Genomic DNA, 22,534 nt, shown 5'->3' on the forward strand with positions numbered 1-22,534 from the left:
TTTAACTTTTTCGCACTGGAGGGAGTTCGATCGATCGAACCTTGGACTTGGATCGATCGAACATGGCTGAAATCTATCGAACTTAGGCTAGATCGATCCACGATGGCGGCACCTTTTTGGATAAAAACAAATCTGAGATATTTTGAAGATATTTTTGGGAAAAGGACAAAAGTGGTTGGTAGGGTGGTACAACTGGATAAGATCAATCATTTGGATAAGGACAAGAATGTTCGATCAATCAAAGAAGAAAGTTGGATCGATCGAACTTTTGAGATCTTTGAACAGGGATAAACATGCCTCAGATCCATCTTGAAGTGCTGAGATCAATGAAAGTTGGATCGATCGAACTTTTCTTGAGATCGATCGAAGTTGCTGAAATTTCACCCTTTGCTTCATTTTGCTCTACTTTGCTCTTTTCTTTGATTCATCCCAGAATTGCTTCAATTATGCTCTTATTTGGCTGAGTTAGCTTATTTTGGGGATAAGTACCTGAAAATGGAAATAACACGAAATCAATACAAAATGGTAAAATAAGATAGATAAAGGTCCTGGAATATCTAAGCTTAAAGGGTTTAAATACGCACTTTTCAACGCTCATCAGCTAGTATAATATACTGGTTTCTAGACTCCATCCTCTTCGCAGACTAAGGCTGAGCTTACTGCCGATGGAGAAACCGCCAAGTATAAATACAACTGCTCTCCTTGTATCACCTGTAATAGTAACAGTGGTGAAGTGAGATACTCCTTCAGCTCTGTAAAAGCTTGCTCACACTCAGGTGTCCATGAAAAAGCTTTCCTGAGCACACGAAAAAAAAAAAAAAAACAAACACCTATCCGTTGCCCTTGAAATCAACCTGTTCAGAGCAACGATTCTTTCTACACCAAGCTCTGTGGGGAAGCGCATCAAGAGGTGATAAGTCGAAGTAATGGCCCTCATCGAGTTTAAGGTCGTTCTTCTTAGGATAACTGTAAGCAGATGGACAATCCACCACCAGGAAGTCTACCATAACAGTAACTTATTTTGGGTTGGTTCTTGTAGTGACGGGAAGAATGACCGCTCCTAGAGGATAGACCTTTCTTCTGTGAATCCCACCAATAGTGATCTAGTAGGTCTGAATTTCTCCTTACCAATCTTCATTTTGCTGAATGCATCTAGGAAAATGATATCAGTCGAACTTCCATTATCTACCAAGATCTGCCAAATACTATAGTTAGCAATCATCATGGTGACAACGAGAGGGTCATCATGAGGTTGTTGCACATCCTTAATATCTTCATCTAAGAATGTGATAATAGGATCACCTAGACGAGGCATCTTTTGATGTTGAATTTGTACTCCAACTTTGCACTCCTCAAATGAGCTTCGCATTCTCCTGGCATAGGCCTTACAGGCTGAGCTTGATTTTCCACCTCCGACACATCCCCCGGCTATGACCCTGATTTCTCCTATTGGTTGTTGATTAGGAAGGCGGTTATTTTGGCCTGCTTTAGGTGGATTAATGTCGGTTCTGTTATTCCCCACAATAAACTTTCGCATGTGCCCCATTCGGATCAAAGTCTCAATCTGATCCTTGAGGTCGAAGCAATCCTCTGTAGCGTGCCCATGGTCTTTATGGAACCAACAATACTTATCACGAGGTCTCGTTGCCGGATCTGACTTCAACTTCGGTGGCCACTTCAGATATGGTTCATCCTGGAACTGCAGGAAAACTTGATCTATCGGCATATTTAAAAGAGTATAATTTGTACACCTCTCCGCGTTCTTATAACGAGACGCCCTTTCATTTTGGTTGACCATGGGTTTCTTATACTTGGTTTCCTTTTCATCTTTAGTTACTAGAGCCGGCTTTTTCTTGTCTGTCTTCTTATCCTCCCCTTCTTTTTCCTTTCTTGCAATCATTGCATCTTCAGCATTCATATGTCTTTTAGCTCGAACCAGTAACTCGGCTATGCTGGTAGAAGGTTCCTCTGATAAAGAGAAGATAAATCTCGAGGTTTAGAGTCCTCCCATAAAGGTGGCTAGGGCCATTTTGTCATCCGCTTCTTCCACTTGCAGCATCTCCGTGTTGAAATGACTAATATAATCTCGCAGTGACTCTCTCTTCTGTTGCTTCACAGTAAGAAGGTGGGTAGCTCGCCTTCTTTGCCTCTGGCTAGCAATGAAATGGCCCACAAAGCCCTTACTCAATTCTTCAAAGGTTTCAATAGTCCCTGGCTCAATTTGTTGAACCATACTCGTGCTGATCCTTTGAGGATCATTGGGAAGGCCCTGTACATGATCTCATCTGGCATAGCGTGCAGGTGCATAAGCACTTGAAAAGTCTCCAAGTGGTCGAGGGGATCTTTAGTTCCGTCGAAACTCTCAATTGTGGGCATTCTAAATTTGCTTGGCAAGGGGCACTTCATAACCGAGGGGCTGAACGGCAAGTTGGTCTTCTGCACCAAACCATCTATGGTTGCAATGCCTTTCCCCTTCATGGCCTGTATCACATCCTCCATCTTTTCCTTGAGATCCTACATCTCTAGGTCAACGTGGGAAATCTCCTTTGTCTTTTTAATGACAGTTGTGTCTTCATGGGGTCGGGAATTCCGTGGAAGAGATGGGTGGATCACCTCTCTATGTCGGTTCCCCACCTGGCTTTGTTTTACTTCGGTCTCATGTCGGGGAGGATGATTATCCTACTCCTCCAGATTCCTATTACCTCTGTTTGGATTCGAGAGGTCTCATCGTGGCAAGTTCTGTTGAACCGGTGGAACAAGGTGTTGCAGGAGTGCTGCATTTTGCTGGATCAACTGGTCCATACCCTGATTCAGAGTTTGGACCTGCAGTTCCAACGCTACAAGCGATGTTTGGTCGTTTGGGACGTCTAGGTTTTCACCCGACTCTTCCCTTTGACCAGATCCCTACGATGGTGTTCCTTCGGTAACCATACCGGACCGCAAACGTATATACCTAACCGAGTGATTAATTGATTCAAGGGAATCGTCGTTCCCACAGATGGCACCAAATGTTGAGGTCGAAATTCGCCACGGCCTAGTACAACACCGTTTCCTGCAAAACAAAGACGACAAAGTCAAACACCGGTGTGGTGCTGGCCGTTGACCCTCCGACGATCAAGCAAGTTAGTAGGGGTTTCTAGAGAAAGAATTTCAATCGTAATTTCCCTAGTAAGAGTTTTTTTTTGTGTACCTTATTCCCGAGTCGTCATCCTATTTATCATCGCTTCCCTTATTCTCGATAAGGGAATTTCATCATTCTTATCCCATGGAAATCTTATCCTTAATAAGATTTGTTATCATCCCCATGGAAATCTTATCCTGGGTAAGATTTGTCATCATTCTTATCTCTGGAAATCGTTATCCCTAATAACAAAATATTATCGTTGATCACCGAATAGGTCTGGCGGCTGGTCAATACTTAGTTGCTTCTATCGTTAGGTCAAGGTAGGTTAGATTTATTTTTCCCTATCATATATCAAATAGTTAAAATAAAAATAATTACAACATATACAAAGTACATGCACAATTTGGTGTTTCTTAGAATTCTAAATTGGAGTTAACAATTATAATAATTAATGGTAAGAAAATATTTAATGTAAAGTATTTTATAACTCATCCAAATTATTGTATATAGGACCATACGTATAATATATATATATATATACATATATTAGAATTTTTTTAATAAAGGTAATTTAGTTTTGAAAGGTATAATTCTTGATTTTAATTCATGTAAAATAATTTAAATTCAATAAAAATGTATATAGATCGAAATAATCAAAAGTGTACCAAACAATGTGTATTGAGAAAAGGAAAATACTTGTGATTTAGGAAAATATTAATAAAGATAATTTAGCTTTAAAATGTATTAAAATTTGTTTTAATTCATATTAAATAATTCAAAATTAATGAAAAGTATCTAAATAATTTTAAAAATACTTACACTTTTTTTTTTTTCATAAATAAAATGCTTACATTTGTATGCAAGTAGTATATGTAGTTTTTACCTAAAAAAAAAAAAAAAAAAAAAAAAAAAAAAGTAGTATAAGTAGTATTCAATGCCGGATGGCAACTCAAGTGACATAAAGTAGTATAAGTATTATTCAATGCCGGATGGCAATTCAAGTGACATAACTGTTGACTGAATTATAATAAATAATAAAATTTAAATATATGTTAGATGGACAACTCAAGTGATAAAAGCATTGAAGGAATAATATTAAGTAATAAAATTTAAATATATATGCAAGACATAGATATATAAAAAAATAAATAGATGTGTCATTCAATTATTCAAGAGCGTATTAAGGGGCTTGTGGCCTAATGGTATCTCTTTTACTTCCTTAAGTGGATGGTGAGGATTTGAGATTTTAAAGAGACAAAATGGATGTGTGAGTGGGGTTTGTGTTTCTTGCTAATTAAAAAAAAAAAAAAAAAAAAATTTATTCAAGAGGGTATTGTTGAAATAAATAAAAGACAAATAAAAAATAGATAGATGGACAACTCAAGTGGCATTACTGTTATTTTTTTATTTTTAAAAAATAAAAAATATTAATAAGGTATGAATCATAAGGTGATTTAAGGGCTTACACATTTCAATTAGATATATAGATAAATTAATTTGGTGCTTTTTAGAATTCCAAATTATAGGAGTTAACAATTATAATAACTGTTACTAAAAATATATTTAATGAAAATTATTTTGTATTTTTTAAAAATCTAAAAATTTTAAAAATTATTCACACTTTTATAATAGTGTGTGTATATATATATATACATCCAAATGATGAAAAAAAGAAAAAGAAAAAGGAGTAGGTATAATATAGGTCCGTGTCTGGCCGGAAGTGAAGGCAAAATTGAGATCTTGAACAAAATGTTTTGATATTGATAGTATAGAGCTTTTACTCTTGTTTATCCAATTCCTTCTTTCGATTGTGTATTTTGTTCTATATTTTTTTTAAGATAATACTTAAGTTCTCGCTATGATTTGATAATTAAAATAGGACGCGTCCATTTATTATTGGTCTACATCAACGGTGAGTATATTGTAGATCTTCAAGGACGTAAGTATTGTTTATTTTTTTATTCTTCCCTCCTATCCATGGCTTCACTTTTCTAATAATTTTATAGAATGTTACGTCCTACGATTCTTCTTATCGATCCTACATAGAATCTCGGTCTTTACAAACTTCACCGGACTACTATTCTCTTAATAAATATGCAACCTTGTGCTACTTTAGCATTGAAATATCAACCCTGCCTGAGCTTTTTTTAAATTTTTTTTATTTATCAATATATGAACTGAAATTGTAATTTATGGCTTATATATATCATATTTAATAGAAGTCACTATTTGGCCCGGCCACTACTCTCTTAATAAAAATTTAACCCTGTGCTACTTTTGTGTTGAAATATCAACCTTCCTTGAGCTTTTTTCCTCTCAATAAATGGACTGAAATTGTGATTTATGGCTTATATCATATTTAATAGGAGTCACTAGATAGGAAACTAAATTTGCATTAAAAGCATCATTTGAATCAAAATTAGGGTTTTGAGGAAAAATAATACCATTTGAAAGGGAAAAGTACACTATTTCTTTATCAAACTTGCAACTGAACTACAAACATAAGTAGTACGTGCTTTTAGGTCGTGGCGCGACAAGGTACTCACTCAATGGTGTGGAGTGCTGCAGTATGTGACAAACATGGCCATGTTGAAACTTGACTATATGTTATTCACAATTTAATTCTGTAACAATTAGTATGGTGATCCTTACAATGACTCCAAACAAAAATTGAGGAGTTGGTTTTCAAATAAAAATTTATAAAATATTTATTTTTTACAAAAATAATAAAGTTTATTGTTTTAGTATCCACATACATTTGATAGATTGTTTTTATTAATTTGCACATTTACTAAAATATATTTTTATTTAGTTCACTAGTATTTTCAGGGATTTTTTCTGCTTGGACATGTCCACATAATATGGCACTTCAATTTTGCCAATTGGATGTTTCTACTTTAGTTTTCAAGTTGAAGAATTGAGATTAAGTTAAGTAACTCATTGAAATTAAGTGAAAGTCATGCCATGCCACGTATATGTACGAGTGTATAGAGTCTTCTATATTTGTGGGAATTGCACGAGAATGCATGATTATTCTGGATGGCGTGGACTGTGGAGTCTTTGGAGCAAAATGTGTGAAATCCCCTATAAAACTATGGAATGGTATACAGTCTCGGAAACATCTTACTATTATTAGAATGGTACAGTGTTGATTATCCATCCATAGATATATATTGAGATGGCTATAAATAGGTAGAATTTGTAATCAATAACTAATTCTAGTACTTAGAAAGTGATTAGAAGAAGAGTTATACTCACTTTGACTTTACATTTGTCATTTTTAATATGAGTAAATTGATCATATTAGTAAAAAAATAAAAACTATTATGATAATTGTAAATATATAGAATGTATTATGGAAGGAGCTGGAATTGATTCTGCAAATTTTTTAGTTGGTCGATTGTCAGAAAATGGATTGTGTTTTGTGTTGGGGTTTAAATAAGGGTTATGTGTTAGGGTTTGATTATATTATCGGGTTGTTTGAAAAGAATAAAAAAAAAATGATTGTACCTACCAAAATTACCCAAATACTATAAATAAATAAATTTGTGTTAGATCAATCCTTTTGTACACCCAATTATTTATATCCATTTTAAAAACAAAATAAATAAATAATGATAATAATAATAAAAATATATCAAATTATTAAAAATAATAATATAATTTTTATATTAATTTTTAAATTGTTTATATGTGAGAAAAGTTTTTACCATTAATTTTAGAGACTTACTTCCAAAATACATAATAACACAAATATTTGAAAAGTTACCTCACAAATTTCCTTCCATCATGGATGTTTTGAGTTATTGTCATATACAAATCTATTAAAAGTATACAAAGAGTTAATCATATATACAAATCATCAATTTATAAGGGGTGTATTAGGAAACTAAAATATAGAGTCACAACTTTCATGAAAAACTTATTTCCTTCAAAATGTTCACTTTCTTTCTAACCAAACTCTTAAAAAAAAAAAATTTAATTGTTTCTATTCCTTTTTTACTACTCCATCTAACCAAACACACCCAAAGGATAATAGAAGAGTTGGGCTAGTTGGCCTTACAAATACAAAATCGATATTGCATAGACTTCACGTGAAAGAATAAAAGTGGGTCATTTAGAACCAAAATATAAGATGCCTTCCAAAACTAAAACTCTCAAAAAATAGATGGAAAAAATAGGGTAATTTACATAGACCTCCCCTATGATTTGCCATAATTACAAGGATCTCCCCTCTTGTTTGGGAATTTACACGAACTTCCCCTAAAAATGAAACTAACCTACATGGACCTCCCCTCCTAGTGACGGACAGTGAAATGGACTATCGAACCTATTTAATTTACTAAAATGCCCTTAAATTATTATAATAAATGATTGAACTACCCATACATATATATCAGGAAATGCATATGTGGCTCAATCTCTCTCCTCTCAAACTCTCCATCTTCAAAACCATCGCCGCCACACCTCAACCACCACCCACCAGCGAACAACCACCATCAATTTGGACATACACCAAAATATTCAATAGATCCACAAAATTAAATCTAAACCAAGAATAAGAACATGTAGACATATATTCACTGGGTATCATTACTCCAACTCGAGAACCCCAAATAGTTTGTGTACAATTCAATTTGGACATATACTAAATATTCAAAGGATCCACAAAATTAATTATATATGAAATCAGAACAAGAACATACATACATATATTCTCCGGCAATAAATTCCGGTAAACCACCGCCATATTGAGAGGAGATAGGCCATTAATGACATATACTTGTAGTCCTTAGGTTAGCTTTTGCGAACGTTGTTGGGCTTATTGGTGGTGGTGGGTAGAGAGAGAGTGAATAGACGACGGTGGTGGGTGGGTGGGTGGATTGATATGTATATATAGTGGTATAGAGAGAGAGGGGTAGAGAGAAAAAGGAGAAGGGTGGCGAGCAGAGTGTTCGGCTGCCAGAGTGACTACTCTAGAGATGAACAGAGACATCAGTGACGGTAATAGACCAGGTGATGACCATAGAGAACGACAGTGAGGCTGTGACTCTCTCTTCTCTCTCAAACCCCAATATTCCAGTTGCCTTATTCTTTATCCAATCCCTACCAATTTAAGACATGGCCACCTCAATTCCAATCTTCCACCTTCATATCATTAGGCATTGATATATAGTAAACATCATCTTTTAAATGACAAGAAGTTATCCAAATCCTATCATCAACCCAAGACATGGCTTGAATTGGTAGGAGGTAGAGAGAGGAGAGAGAAACAATCATTGGTAGGGATAAGGGTATTATGGGTATTTAACTTAATTAAGTGGATGACATCAGCAGAATTCGTCGTTGATTGGTGTTGACCGTAACGAAAGGGAGGTCCGTGTAGGATAGTTTCATTCGTAAAGGAGGTCCGTGTAAATTCCCAAACCAGAGGGAATGTCCGTGTAATTGTGGCAAACTAGAGGGGAGGTCTGTGTAAATTACCCAAAAAAATAACTCTTAAAGAAAGTAACAATTGAAAATTTAACAAAATAATAACTTTTAAAAAAAATATTCAACAAAACAAAAACTTTTAAAGAAATATTCAACAAAACAAAAACTCTCAAAGAAGAAAACACAAACAAATCAATAAATAACGGGCGGAGTTGGGTTTGACTAAATCTTACTCCACCCGTTAGAAAATGCGTCATACCAACTCCGCCCCTACTTTGGGTCGGGTTTGTAATTGACATACCATCTCTGCACGTACTTCGGTAGACAAAGTACTGATTTTGCCCCGAGTACTCCGTTTAATTACGAATCGAGGTAGGTTATGCCACTTTTTTTATTTAGTAAAAAAAAACTAGCCCAATGTAATCAAATTGAGCTGAAAAGTAAGCTAACCCAACCTTTGAATTATAAAAAAAGTGAATATTACTACCTCCATCCCAATATACTTGTCCACTTCGTAAATTGTGACTCACAATCATGTCACAGTTTACAAAGTACACAATTATATTGGGACGGAGGTAGTAATATATTAAATACGCAAAGTAACAAAGATCTTAAAAATATTAAATATATTATATATATATATATATATATATATATATATATATATATATATATATATTGTAAAGGTTGATATATGATTGAGGCGGGTTCATCAGTAAATCCCCCACACCCCAAAATCGCTTCGAATTTTTAATTATTTTATCATACTCGTCCCAAACCCATTTTAGGGGCTACCAAATTTACCCCATTAGGGGCGGAGCGGGTCGGAGGAAATTACCATCCTAAGAAAAAAAATTATTTTTTTAGTTTAAAAGGCATAAAATAGAAAGAAAAAAATGATTGTACCTATCAAAATTACCTTGTGATTTCAAATAATATAAATAAATAAATTTATTGATCTGGTGACGATACAAGAGAGAAAATGTGTGTATGTACATATACACATATAAAAATAGAGAGAGAGTGGTGAAAAGTTAATTCCCTGGTAGAAAATATGATCGAAGAAGGTGATGATTGGTTTGAAGAAAGGCTCTCAGTGGCTAATCACAACCCATTTTTCTCTGATTCACTCTCTATTCCAAAGCCCTAATTTCCCAAATCCGAAAATGTGAGAAACAAATCCTCAATTTGGGCCTTAGTCCCAAACTTGGATTTTCGGTGTACAGTTGAAAAACAACTTTTCTTCTGTAATGACTAATATAGCCTTTGTCATATGGTGATATATGGACCACCTTGTCTTGTGTCGTGAAAGCAAGGGTAATGCTGTAAATGTAAGCAATGAAATGGGATAAAGTTTTGAATGAAATAAAATCAGAAGAAAGAAATGTTTAAATATGAAGAAATGAGATAATATATGAAGTTTTTTTAAGTTTTTACATTTGTTTGAATTTTAATCAGTGTTTATGGAATCTCTAAACTATATAAAATTCAAAAAGAAAACCTCGCAAACCTAAGAATGGAAACAAATGCATGTCCAATATAATGACTTTGTATAATGTTGATAATTGGATTCAATATTTAATTTATGCAAAATTAATTAATTATCATTAAATATTTTCTAATAGTGCAAACTGTCACTTAAAATTTTAATAAAATTTTAACACTCAAAATTTAATTTATAAAATTTTAAGAGTTATCTAATATAAAATTACTTGTTGACCAACGAAGCATGAGAGAGACAATATACTTTGTATAATGTTTGATTATTCGATTCAATATCTAGTTTTACAAATATTAAGTATTTATTAATTAAATATTTTTTGATTGTTCAAATGCATCACTCAAAATGAAGTAAATTTTATGTAAATAAAAATTCACTCATTCATTTTAAATTTCTAACACCTAAAATTCAAGTGGGGGCAATAGTGAAAATTTTCAAGCGATAGTAATAGTGAAAGTTTATAGTATTAGCAAAATGCACACGATAAATTGATCATTGAATAATATAAATATAATAATAACAACAATGACATCATGTAACAATATTTTTTATAATATAATATTAGTAATAATAATTTTGTTCAGTAATTAAAAATTATATAAAATTTAAAAAAAAAAAATATCAAGTAGTTAAAATGAAAATAATTACAACATATACAAAGTACATGCACAATTGGGTTGTACATTGGTACATTGGTAATAATAGTATTGATCTTAGTTGTACATTGGTACTTGTTTACTCCATTATTTTTGGTCCAATGGAAAGGTGATGATAAGTACTGAAAAGTGCGCATTTAAACCCTTAAGCTTGAGTGATCATGGACCTTATTCTATCTTATTTTCTCCGTTTTAGTCTAATTTCATGTTATGCCCCTTTTTAGGCACTTATCCTCAAAATAAGTCAATTCAGCTGAATTAGAGTATAAAAAAAGCAATCTCAAGCATAATGGAAGAAATGAGCAAAGTGGTGAAAAGAAGCCCTCTTCGATCAATCGAATCAAGCTTCGATCGATCATACTGTGATCGTTCCAACCATGTTATGATGGATCGAGCCTTTAGGAAAATTTTCTTTTTCGATTGATCCAACATTTTTGATCTTATCCTCACCTACCACTTTTGTCCCTTTTTCAAAAATATTCCAAAAATATCTCAGCTTTGTTATTATTCAAAAAGGCGCCGCCATAGTTCGATCGATCCAAGCACCCTTATGATCGATCGAACTGCCTCAAGTTCGTGAAAAATAGAATTCCAGCCAACTTAAAGGGGTGCTCATGGTGCAATCATTTGGAGCCCCTAGTGCACGAGGTCTGACTATTGGGTGTGACATTTGAGCTACCTATATAAGGATTTTGGCTATTTTGAGTAGATATACAATAGGGAGGCTAGAGATTAGAGAGAAATATACCATTTAGGGAAAGCTCTTCCATTCATCTAGGGTTTCTACCAAGAAGAGGAGGATCATTTCTACCATGGAGATAGCCCTTGAGGGTTGGATGACAACATCAATGAGTGGCTAAACCATTCTCTTGGGGCTAAAGGTAGCCCTAAGCATGCCTCATAGACTTTGATGTTTTGTAATTAAAGGGGATTTATATTGTAATTCTTGTCTTGACATCTTATATATATATGAATCTTGTTTCTACAATGATTTGTGTTGTTACTTAATGTGATACCCCTGGATTGCTGGATGCGGGTTGGCCAAGCCCACACCCGAACGCTCAGGGATATCAAAACATATCGGCAATAAACGAACACAGAGTACAAAAGAATAAATAAAATGCTGAAAAGAAACTAAAATGATAATCCAATAATAAAACCTCAGAATAAATTTCCATTAATTAATAAACTCTTCTGATACAACTGATCCTCCAAATAATACAACTCGGGAATCCATACTATGTAGAACCCTAGAAAATCCAAACTGAAAGCTGAAACATAACTGAACCTCCTAAGTAGAATCGGAAGAACGAAGTAGACTGATCCCTACTCCTGACAAACACCTAAAAAATAATGGTGGGTCAAGCTCACAAACAAGTTCTACTCTATTACAGTCCAAGCAGAGATCCGATACCCGTATACATCCTAATCAATCCAACAATAACTAATAGTCTGTAAATATATATAGTTACACACTATAGGATGCTCACTGGACTATAGGTCTGCCTCAACCTGAATAGAAGGCAACATGCAAATCGCACATAAAGTGGGCATGAGTACCTAGACCTACCAGGGCACACAGACGTCTAGTATACCCAATTATCGATCTTAGGCAATATACGTACCCTAACCATAGATCCTGAGACTCAAGCTCATATCATGGCACCATAACTATATGTATATGAAATCCATCCTAATCCAGAACATAAAATAAACATCTGGTATGTCATCCAACTGATTCAGTTGACCTGACATGAGAATATGTAGGATTTAACATGATGAGCACTGAAAAGTGCGCATTTAAACCCCTTAAGCTTTAGTATTCTAGAACCTTTATCTATCTTATTTTTCCGTCTTAGACTAATTTCATGTTATTGCCTTTTTCAGGTGCTTATCCCCAAAATAAGTCAATTCAGCCAAATTAGAGCCTAAAATAAGCTATCTCAAGCTGAATGGAAAAAATGAGCAAAGTGGTGAAGACAGCAAGTTTCGATCGATCTGACAAAGCCTCGATCGATCTCACAGTGATTGATCCAGCCTCATCAAGATAGATCAAACACCTTGTCCTTATCCTTAAGAATTTCCATCTTCGATCGATCTCACCAATCTTTCGATCGATCGAACTTCTTTGATCTTATCCTCACCTATCACTTTTGTCTTTTTCCCAAAATATCCCAAAAGGATTGATCAATCTAGCCATACTTTGATGGATCTGGCCACAGTTCGATCGATCTCATCAGAATTCGATCGATCAAACCTCCCCAAGTCCGAAATAAAACAGAGTCCAGCTCATTAAAAGATGGCTCATGGTGCAATCATTGAAAGGGCCCTAATGCACGAGTTCAGACCATTGGGTGTGACACTTGAGCTACCTACATAAAGATTTTGAGCCATTTTACACATATAGAATCATAGAGAACAAGAGACAATTTGAGAAATCTTGGAGAGGAAGCTAGAGATTAGAGAGCTATACACTATTTTGGGAGTTCTTCCATTCATCTAGGGTTTCCACCAAGAAGGAGATCATTCCTACCATAGAGATAACCCTTGAGGGTTGGATGACTACTTCAATGAGTGGCTAAACATCTACTTAGGGCTAGAGTTAGCCCCTAAGTTTGCTTCCTAAACCTAGTCTTTTGTATATTTTTGGGGATTTAGTTATAATAAATGTTTTGATCTTAAATATATATATATATATATATATATATATATATATATATATATCTTGTGGTTTCTACTTGATGTGTATGGATTAATGTTTTCGATTGATTATCTATTTCTAATCATATGTCTATATATGCTAGAATGGATGATTCATGTGCTTTTCTCTAGATTTAATGGAATTTATGCATGTCTAAGTGTATTGATGAAGTTAATCTAGTAATGATCAAAACATAATACTTAATTGAACACTCTTGTAATTTATTTGATGGTTCACACTTGTTTCTTGATGGATTGTGCCACATCTTTAGCTTAATTAGTTTAATTTTCATGTCTTTAGTCTAGATGTAGTGTAGTTGCTTTAAATTCCTAGATAGGTGGACAATTTATTCTTATTCCTTGGTGTTCCATACTTATGAATGCAATGGGTGTATGTCTTTAGATAGTTGTGTGTGCATAAATTGTGGTTTCAATGAATGGATTTTGGTTTCATTTGATAGGTTATGCTTTCCATTTGAATTGGCTAGACAATCTATACTTATTTGCCATCCATGCTTAGTTTCAATTAATGTCACACACATACACAAGTTGCAATTCAATTTTCCCATTGATGTACAATTACTAGTGTCTAGTGAAATTAAGCTTAGTGGTGAGCGCTAAAACCCCAAGTCATCTCCTCTATATTTTTTCCCTACATTTTAAATTATTTTCTTTGCTTGCTTTAATTTTAATTGCATTGTAGTCTAATTAACGAAACAAACCACATTTTGATCACTTGACCTACTGATCCAACCTTATTTCCATTTCAAATACGCAACTAATCCCGTGGGACGATCCCTACTCACCCTAGCTATATTTTTAGTTAAAGTTAGTAGTGGCATTTTATAAATTCAAACTTGGCCACACTTTCATTGCAATTTGGGTGCTGTCGTGGCAGGTGCACACCAAGTTTTGGCACCGTTGCTGGGGACTTGGCAATGCCGTATTTTTTTTTGGAAACAATTAGGAATTAGTACTCTTTTGATCGTGTTTTTACTTTATTTTATTTTTAGTTACTTATTGTGTTTGTTCTTGATTAGTTAGGTGAATTGAGCAAAGGAAGCCAAACAAAAGGAGAATTGAAAGCAAGGAGCTAAGCTAAGCATAAAAGGCTAAAATCTAAAATTTGCAAAGCATAGCAAGGCTTGAAAATTGAAATCTAAATTGAAATTGCTTAAGGACCCTTTGTGTGCTCTTCTTAACTCAATCTCTAGTTAAATTATCGGCCCACGTGGAGGCATGTTTTTACTTTCTTAGATAGATCGTGAGCCCGCGTGGAGGCAATTTATTTTTCTTTGCATATTGTTTAAAGCATAGGAGTATATAATCAATGTATGTGGAGGAGTGTTGATTATTCATTTGTTGCTGAGGTGAAGTGATTGCTACTTGCTTGTTTCTTGTTTTTGTTTTATTTATGCATGCATAGTCGTAGGTCATTAAATCCTACTCTTGTCCCTCTTAATTTGACTCTTGAATCCATTGTTCGTAATCTAAGGGGAAGGGGTAGCTCTCATCACTTCATTTTTCCAATGGAGGAGCAAAATAACGACCATGTGGAGGACCTTGGTTACATAGACCAACAAGGTATCCTCCACCCTAATGTACATCATGACAATATTCAAGTACCATTAGGCATGCCAAGACCTTTCGTTCCACAACAAGGTTAAGTTCCATTGGGAATGCCTTGGCCAAATTTTGCTCCACAACCTCCCATTATGCAAGGCAACCAAGGTGTTCGTGTTCTCAATGAATACAATGCACCTACATGTATTCAACTACCCCCATTTAGAGCACATCACTATAAAATTAAGCCACAAACAATTCAAATGCTTCCCAACTATCATGGACTTCCAAGTGAAGAACCTTACAAGCATTTGGATGAGTTTCTTGAAGTGTGTTCCACTATGAAATACACGGACATGCCAGAAGAAGTTTTAAGATTCAAACTTTTTCCTTTTACCCTTAAGGACAAAGCAAAATATTGGTTCAACAATCTTAAGCTTTTTTCGATAACTTTTTGGGAAGAAATGCAACAAGACTTTTTGAAGAAGTACTATCCGGTATCAAAGACCAATGCTATAAGAACTTCCTTTCATGAATTTTCTCAAGGGGAAGGGGAAATGTTTCATGAGGCATGGGAAAGATTTAATGACTTGCTTAGGAAGTGTCCACATCATGACATTCCTAAGTGGCAATTAGTCCAATACTACTTTAAAAGTTTGTCGAATAATCAAAAAGGAATGGTAGATGCATCCATGAGTGGTTCTTATCTTGATAAACATGAAAATGATGTTTGGCAACTGTATGAAAACATGAGTGAGAATTCAATGCATAGATCTTTGTCCTCTAAAAATGGTAGAAATCTAGGTGGAAGGAAGAATGTCGGCTTATATCAAGTTGACATAGCCACCGAGGTGAAATCTTTATCTCAAAGGTTTGATCAATTTTTGATCAACCAAAATTCGGCAAATCAAGTGTCTTCCTCCCCTAATCATGTTCATCATGCATCTAATGAATCTTGCATGAATTGTTCTAGTGTCTTACATTCTACTTCTAATTATCCCCATAGACATGTGCAAAGTGAGAACAATGAACAAGCAAATGCCATTTTTGTCAACCAAGGGAATAATCCCTATGGCTCACACTATAATCCTGGGTGGAAGAACTATCCAAACTTTTCTTGGAAAAGCCAAGAGGAAGGTTCAAATCTTCCCTAAGGTGGTTTTCAAAATAAGTATGTTCCACCTTTAATGCAAAGCCAAGGTTCCCAAGGTTATAGATCTTCTTTTCAATCATCACATGGAAATCAATTTACTAACTCTCATTTTCCTAATCAATCGTCGTATTCTCAAGGAAACTCAAGGAGTCCTGCTTTTGAGGAAAAAGTGTTGACTGCTTTGGGTATTTTGGAGGCAAACATTCAAATGCTTCATTCCCATTCCCAATCCATTACTAAGTTAGAAACCCAAATCGGGCAAATAGCTAGTAATTTAAATGCTAGAGAGAAAGGGAAGATGCCTCTAAATGCCCCACCAAAGCAACAATTTGTTATGGAGTCAAATTCCTCATCGGAAGGTCACACAATTGAACATATCAATACGGTGACAACTTTAAGGAGTGGGAAAATTGTTAACAACCAAGTAGGGATCCATAATGAAGAGAGTGAACCGGTGCAACCAAAAGTTGACACCAGTCCCGTTTCACATTTTATTCCTCCTTCATTACATGTGCATGATCATTTTATTGAGAAAGTTGTGAGAAATAACTTGAAAGATGAATTAAACAATGATTTGAAAAATTCTTGTGTTGAAAGTGATTTAAAGAAAAATTTTGAAAATGCTTTTGAGCCTAAAGCTCCATTTCCGGATGCCTTGAAAGGATCCATTTCTCTTGAAAAGCAAAAAACAAAGACTAGTGAAATCATTGAAGTGTTTAGGTAACTGAAGATTAATCTTCCACTTTTAGATGCAATCAAACAAATTCCGGCTTATGCCAAGTTCTTGAAAGATCTTTGCACCCAAAAGAGGAAAAACAAAAGCCAAGCACCAAGGAAAGTGGTCTTAACTGAGCAAATAAGCTCCATTTTGCAACATAACACTCTTCCAAAGTTTAAGGACCCCAGTTCACCTACTACCTCTTGCATCATTGGTGACCATGTCATTAATCGGGCTCTTTTAGATTTAGGAGCAAGTGTTAACCTTCTTCCATATTCAGTGTATGTCAAATTAGGCTTAGGAGACTTGAAACCGACGTCGGTAGTTTTGCAACTTGCTGACCAATCCATCAAAAAGCTCCGGGGTATTATTGAGGATGGTTTGATCAAGATTGATAAGTTCTTATTCCCTGTTAATTTCGTTGTCATTGACACAGAACCGGTCCTGAACCCCAAGAGCCAAATTCCCGTCGTCCTTGGCAACTGCAAATGCCAACATTAATTGTAGGATGGGGATAATGAAAATCTCATTTGGGCATATGAAAGTGAAGTTGAACATCTTTAATCCAACCCCGAGTAGACAAACATGAAGAAGTGTGTGTTGCGAAAAGTGTATTGACAATGAATTTGATGAAGTTGAGTCATTGCTTGAAAATCATATTTCCAAAAGTTCATCTTCCAATTTGATTTCTAAGAATGTTATTTCAAAAACAAAGTTTGAAAGGGCATGGAAGCCCAAAAATTGCATAGACCAAGGACAATCAATCTCTTTTGATTCAAATCTAACAAGTTCTTTAGGGAATAATTTGTTGGGTGGGATTCAAAGTGCTTTTCACCCAGTTAAGGAGGGGATGCACAATAAGATTTTTGATCCGGACTAAAGGAGCCCAACGTGTTGCTAGAGACTAGCATTCGTAGGGTTTACAACCTTATTCCTCCCCTATATCTATTTTACCTTTCATTTCTCGTGTTGTCTAGATATATTCTGGATTCATATACATTATTAGGGACTTTGATTGAGAATGCCTGCCTTGTCATGTTCAAATTAAGCATTTTGTGCCTGTTCGATCGATCTCGGAAAAGGTTCGATCGATCGAACATTCATCTCTGCATCCAATCATCTCTCAGTCCCATCGTGCGAGAATTTCCTGTTTATTTCAGCTCTCTGTGTATCGTGCGAACTTCATTTTAGATCGATCTGAATGTTCCAAGATCGATCGAGATTTTCCTCAGATCGATCTTCATTCCATACTTAGAAAATTTTTTGAACCCATAAAAAATCACCTCTCTGTGTATCGATCAAACTTGTCTGCAGGTTTTCACCTGTTGGATCGATCGAGCTTTGATCGATCTGAATGCATCCAGATTGGGTTTGATTTTTTAAAAAAATTCAAAAATATTTTATTTTTAATTTTAATTTTATTTTCATTTTTATTTTTGTTTCACCTTTATTTTATTTTATTTTATTTTCTAAAAATCCAAAAATATTTTATTTTATTTTATATTTAAAAAAAAATAAAAAATCTAAATATATTTTATTTTTCAAAAAATTGAAAAATTTTCAAAAATACTTTGTCATTTTGTAGTCCAAATCGATCTGAGTTCTTTCATGATCGATCTGAGTTCGATCAATCTGATTTTTTAGTGATCGATCGAACATGTCGGAGATCGTTTTTAAAAATATGACCCAAGGGTCATTTGGATCGATTTCATCATCGATCTCGACCCTTTCTTCTCTCTTACCACTGTTTATCATCTCTCCCACCTCCGGCGACATCTTTGAAGCTTCCAATCTCTCTCTCACTTCAGATCTACTCTCATCTTTCAGTTTCCACTTTTCTCCCTTGATTTGGTAAGTTTCGATCTTGTGTTTCATTTTCGAGCCTTAATCTACTAGTTTCCATGATTACTATGTTTAAGATCTAAGCCTTCAATGTTCCATTGTTGCCATTTTTGACTTTCAAGAATGTGTATATATATATATATATATATATATATATATATATATATATATATATATATTTGTATATGTTTTCATTTTGATTTTGATTTAGGGGGTTACGTACCTATTTAAGTGACCGATAGTGACTTGTTGATGTGTAGAGGGACCCACGAGCTTGCTCGGGTGCTCCGTGTTGTCCACGTCACAGATCTCTGACTTTTTGTATTTTTGCAAAGTGCGATCGATCACATTTTTCTCTGATCGATTAGAGAAAGATCGATCTCTCCATGTCCAGATCGATCTAACTTGGATTGATCTCATCTTTTTTCTGATCGATCGAATTTCATCATTTTGCATATTTATATCTCTACACCCTCCATAGTATTCATGCTAGTTTATTTATGCTCAATGCATATGCTTTCCACATTGGATGTATTTCATACTTATATTGTTTAGCGTGCTTCACTTATCTGAACATTCAATGTCTATACTTGGCTGCATTATCACTTGCATAGATTTATGTGATTCATTCTGAGTTATCTATCTTGACCTGACAAACATGTTTCTGTTTGTGTGCTTTAATTCTTTATTTCATAAACTATACCTGTTATTGACTCCAATTACAAGTGCTTCTTTCTTTTGCAGGCCATGGCCCGAGTCAAGACTGTTGTTCGCCGGCAGTATCATCGCCGAGTGAGACAGCGAGTAGAGGAGCCAAAGCAGCTTGAGCAGCCTGAACAGCTTGAGGAGCATGAGGTGCCAGCTCAAGCTCAGTCTGAGCGCTCCGCCTCTCCTGCTTCTGCATCTTCATCTTTTTCATCAACAGATACAGCTGAGCACATACCATCTCCTTCACCACCTCCAGGACAGTTAGGCCAGGTCTGAGACAGACCTATCAGGAGATACTCACTACTTTTAGTGGCGCATGAGTCTATTTTTGACACTGCTTTTTTCTCTCAGTCGATTTTGACCAAGGCAGCTTTTGATGAGATTGACTGGTGAGGCATTTCAGCTATTCTAGCCCCGGTAGCCTACCCAGTTTACCCGTGACTTGTCCGGTTGTTCTACTAAAACCTCCAGCCGACCCCGAGTACTATTGATGGCCATCTCATCCGTATCACAGTTGAGTCATTGGCCATTTCTTCTCGATGCCCACACGTCTGCCCTCCCAGTCTTGCTTATCCTATTCTAATGAGGCCTTCTAATGCAGACATAGCCGTTGCTTTGATAGGCCCTTACAGTGATGGTGATTCATTCTCCACCTAGACTTATTTGCCCAATGATTTATGGTTCTTCGATTCGGTTCTCTACCGAAATGTATTTATGGCGTGCCATAAGATCCAGCGGCGTTCAGACTTTCTTGCTGCCCTTTACGCCTTCTATACAGGGCATTGGTTTTTTATCCCAGCACTCTACTAGAGTGTTATGATGAGATTGTATGTGAGCTTCATCAGCAAGACCAAGCCTGGCCGAGCTACTTTCCTCCCCTTCGGACATCTTATTACCCAGATTCTCCGAGACCAGCATTATCCCTTCCATGTAACAAAGTGATGAGCGCTGAAAAGTGTGCATTTAAACCCCTTAAACTTGTACATTCTAGGACCTTTATCTATCTTATTTTTCCGCCTTATACTAATTTCATGTTATTGCCCTTTTTAGGTTCTTATCCCAAAAATAAGTCAATTCAGCTAAATAAAAGCCTAAATGAAGCAATCTTGAGCTGAATGGAAGAAAGGAGCAAAGTGGAAGCAAAATGAAGTAAAGTGTGGAAAAACAACAAGTTCGATCGATCTCAATATTCCTTCGATTGATTTGGAGCTGATCGATCTAGCCAGTTCAAGATGGATCCAAGCCTTTGTCCTTATCTAAAAGAATCCACTAAGTTCGATCAATCCAACCTTTCTCAGATCGATCGAAATTATTCGATCTTATCCACACCTACCACCCCACCTACCACTTTTGTCTCTTTCCCAAAATATCTAAAAAGTATCTCACAAATTTGTCTTTATTCAAAAAGGTGCCGCCAAGGATGATCAATCTCTGCACCTTTCAATGGATCTCACCTAAGTTCGATCGATCTTAGAGCAATTCGATCGGTGGAACCTCTTCAAGTCCAAAATAAAATAGATTCCAGCTCATTAAAAGTTGGCTCATGGTGCAATCATTGGAGGAACCTTGGTATACGAGCCTCGACCATTGGGTGTGACACTTGAGCCTCCTATATAAGGATTTTGAGCCATTTATTTTAGAAGAATCAACATTCATCATAACTCACATCTCATATCTCATATCTTGGAGAGGAGGCTAGAGACTAGAAAGTTTTTACACACCTTTGGGAGTTCTTCCATTCTTCTAGGGTTTCCATCAAGAAGGAGGTCATTCCTACCATGGAGATAGCCCTTGAGGGTTGGTTGACTACTTCAATGAGTGGCTAGACATCTACTTGGGGCTAGAGTAGCCCCTAAGTTTACTTCCTAGACTTAGTGCTTTGTATATTTTTGGGGATTTACTTGTAACAAATGTTTTGATCTTGGATTTATATATATATCTTGTGGTTTCTACTTAATGTGTATGGATTAATGCTTTCAATTGATTATCTATTTCTAACCATATGTCTATGTATGCTAGAATGGATGATCCATGTGCTTTCCTTTAGATTTAGTGGAGTTTATGCATGTTTATGTGTATAGATGAAGTTAATCTAGAGATGATCAAAACATAGTGCTTAATTGAACACACTTGTAATTTATTTGATGGTTCACACTTGTTTCTTGATGGATTGTGCCGCACCTTTAGCTTACTTAGTTTAATTTCCATGTCTTTAGTGTAGATGTAGTGTAGTTACTTTAGATTCATAGATAGGTGGACAATCTACTCTTGTTCCATGGTGTTTCATACTTATGAATGCAAAGGATGTATGTTTCTCGATAGTTGTGTGTGCATAAATTATGGTTTCATTGAATGAATTTTGGTCTTATTTGATAGGTTGTGCTTTCCATTTGAATTGGCTAGACAATCTATAATTATTTGCCATCCATGCCTAGTTTTAATTAATGTCACACACACACACAAGTTACAATTTAATTTCCCCATTAATATGCAATTGCTAGTGTCTAGTGAAGTGAAGCTTAGTGGTGAGCTCTAGTACCCCAAGTCCTCTCCTCTATGTATCTTTTTCCCTACCTTATAAATCATTGTGTTTTGTTTGTTTTAATTCCAATTGCATTGTAGTTTAATCAACTGAACAAACCATCTTTTGATCACTCAACTTACTAACCCTATATATTATTTCCATTGCAAGTACGCCTAAGATCCCTTGGGACGATCCCTACTCACCCTAGCTATCTTTTTAGTTAGAGGTAGTAGTGGCTTTTATAAATTTAAAACTTGGCCACATTGCACACTCACATTCTTAGTGCACATTTTTAAGCGTTGGTGCGACGACAACACCAAGTTTTTGGCGCCGTTGCTAGGGATCTAAATTGGCAACACTGTGTTTTGGAAACAAATAGGAATTAGTACTCTTTTGATCATGTTTTTACTTTATTTTATCTTTAGTTACTTATTGTGTTTGTTCTTAATTGGCTAGGAGCATTGAGCAAGGAAATCAAGCAACGGGAATTAAAAAGCAAAGAAAGCCAAGTGAAGCTAAGCAAAAACGTAAAAGGCTAAAATCAAAAAAAAAAATTGCAAGGCATAACAAGGCTTGAAAATGGAAAGTTAAATTGAAGTTGCTTAAGGACTC

At 35.3% G+C, this 22,534-nt stretch overlaps 1 protein-coding gene across 1 annotated transcript; it reads right to left on the bottom strand.

Annotated features, from left to right (window-relative positions):
- Positions 1–1,060: 1,060 nt before the first annotated feature.
- LOC132272601 (uncharacterized) lies at positions 1,061–1,918 on the bottom strand. The gene has a single exon (XM_059773717.1). It carries the CDS (start codon positions 1,916–1,918, stop codon positions 1,061–1,063), a length of 858 nt encoding a protein of 285 aa, XP_059629700.1.
- Positions 1,919–22,534: the final 20,616 nt, after the last annotated feature.

Source organism: Cornus florida, unplaced genomic scaffold (assembly GCF_030987335.1).
Source record: "Cornus florida cultivar Cherokee Brave unplaced genomic scaffold, ASM3098733v1 CherokeeBrave_3.0.0_Hap2_Chr09, whole genome shotgun sequence".
Taxonomy (NCBI): domain Eukaryota; kingdom Viridiplantae; phylum Streptophyta; class Magnoliopsida; order Cornales; family Cornaceae; genus Cornus; species Cornus florida.

Excerpts from the sequence above, each read along its gene's own strand:
- LOC132272601 (XM_059773717.1), bottom strand. The coding sequence starts at position 1,918 with ATGAATGCTGAAGATGCAATGATTGCAAGAAAGGAAAAAGAAGGGGAG.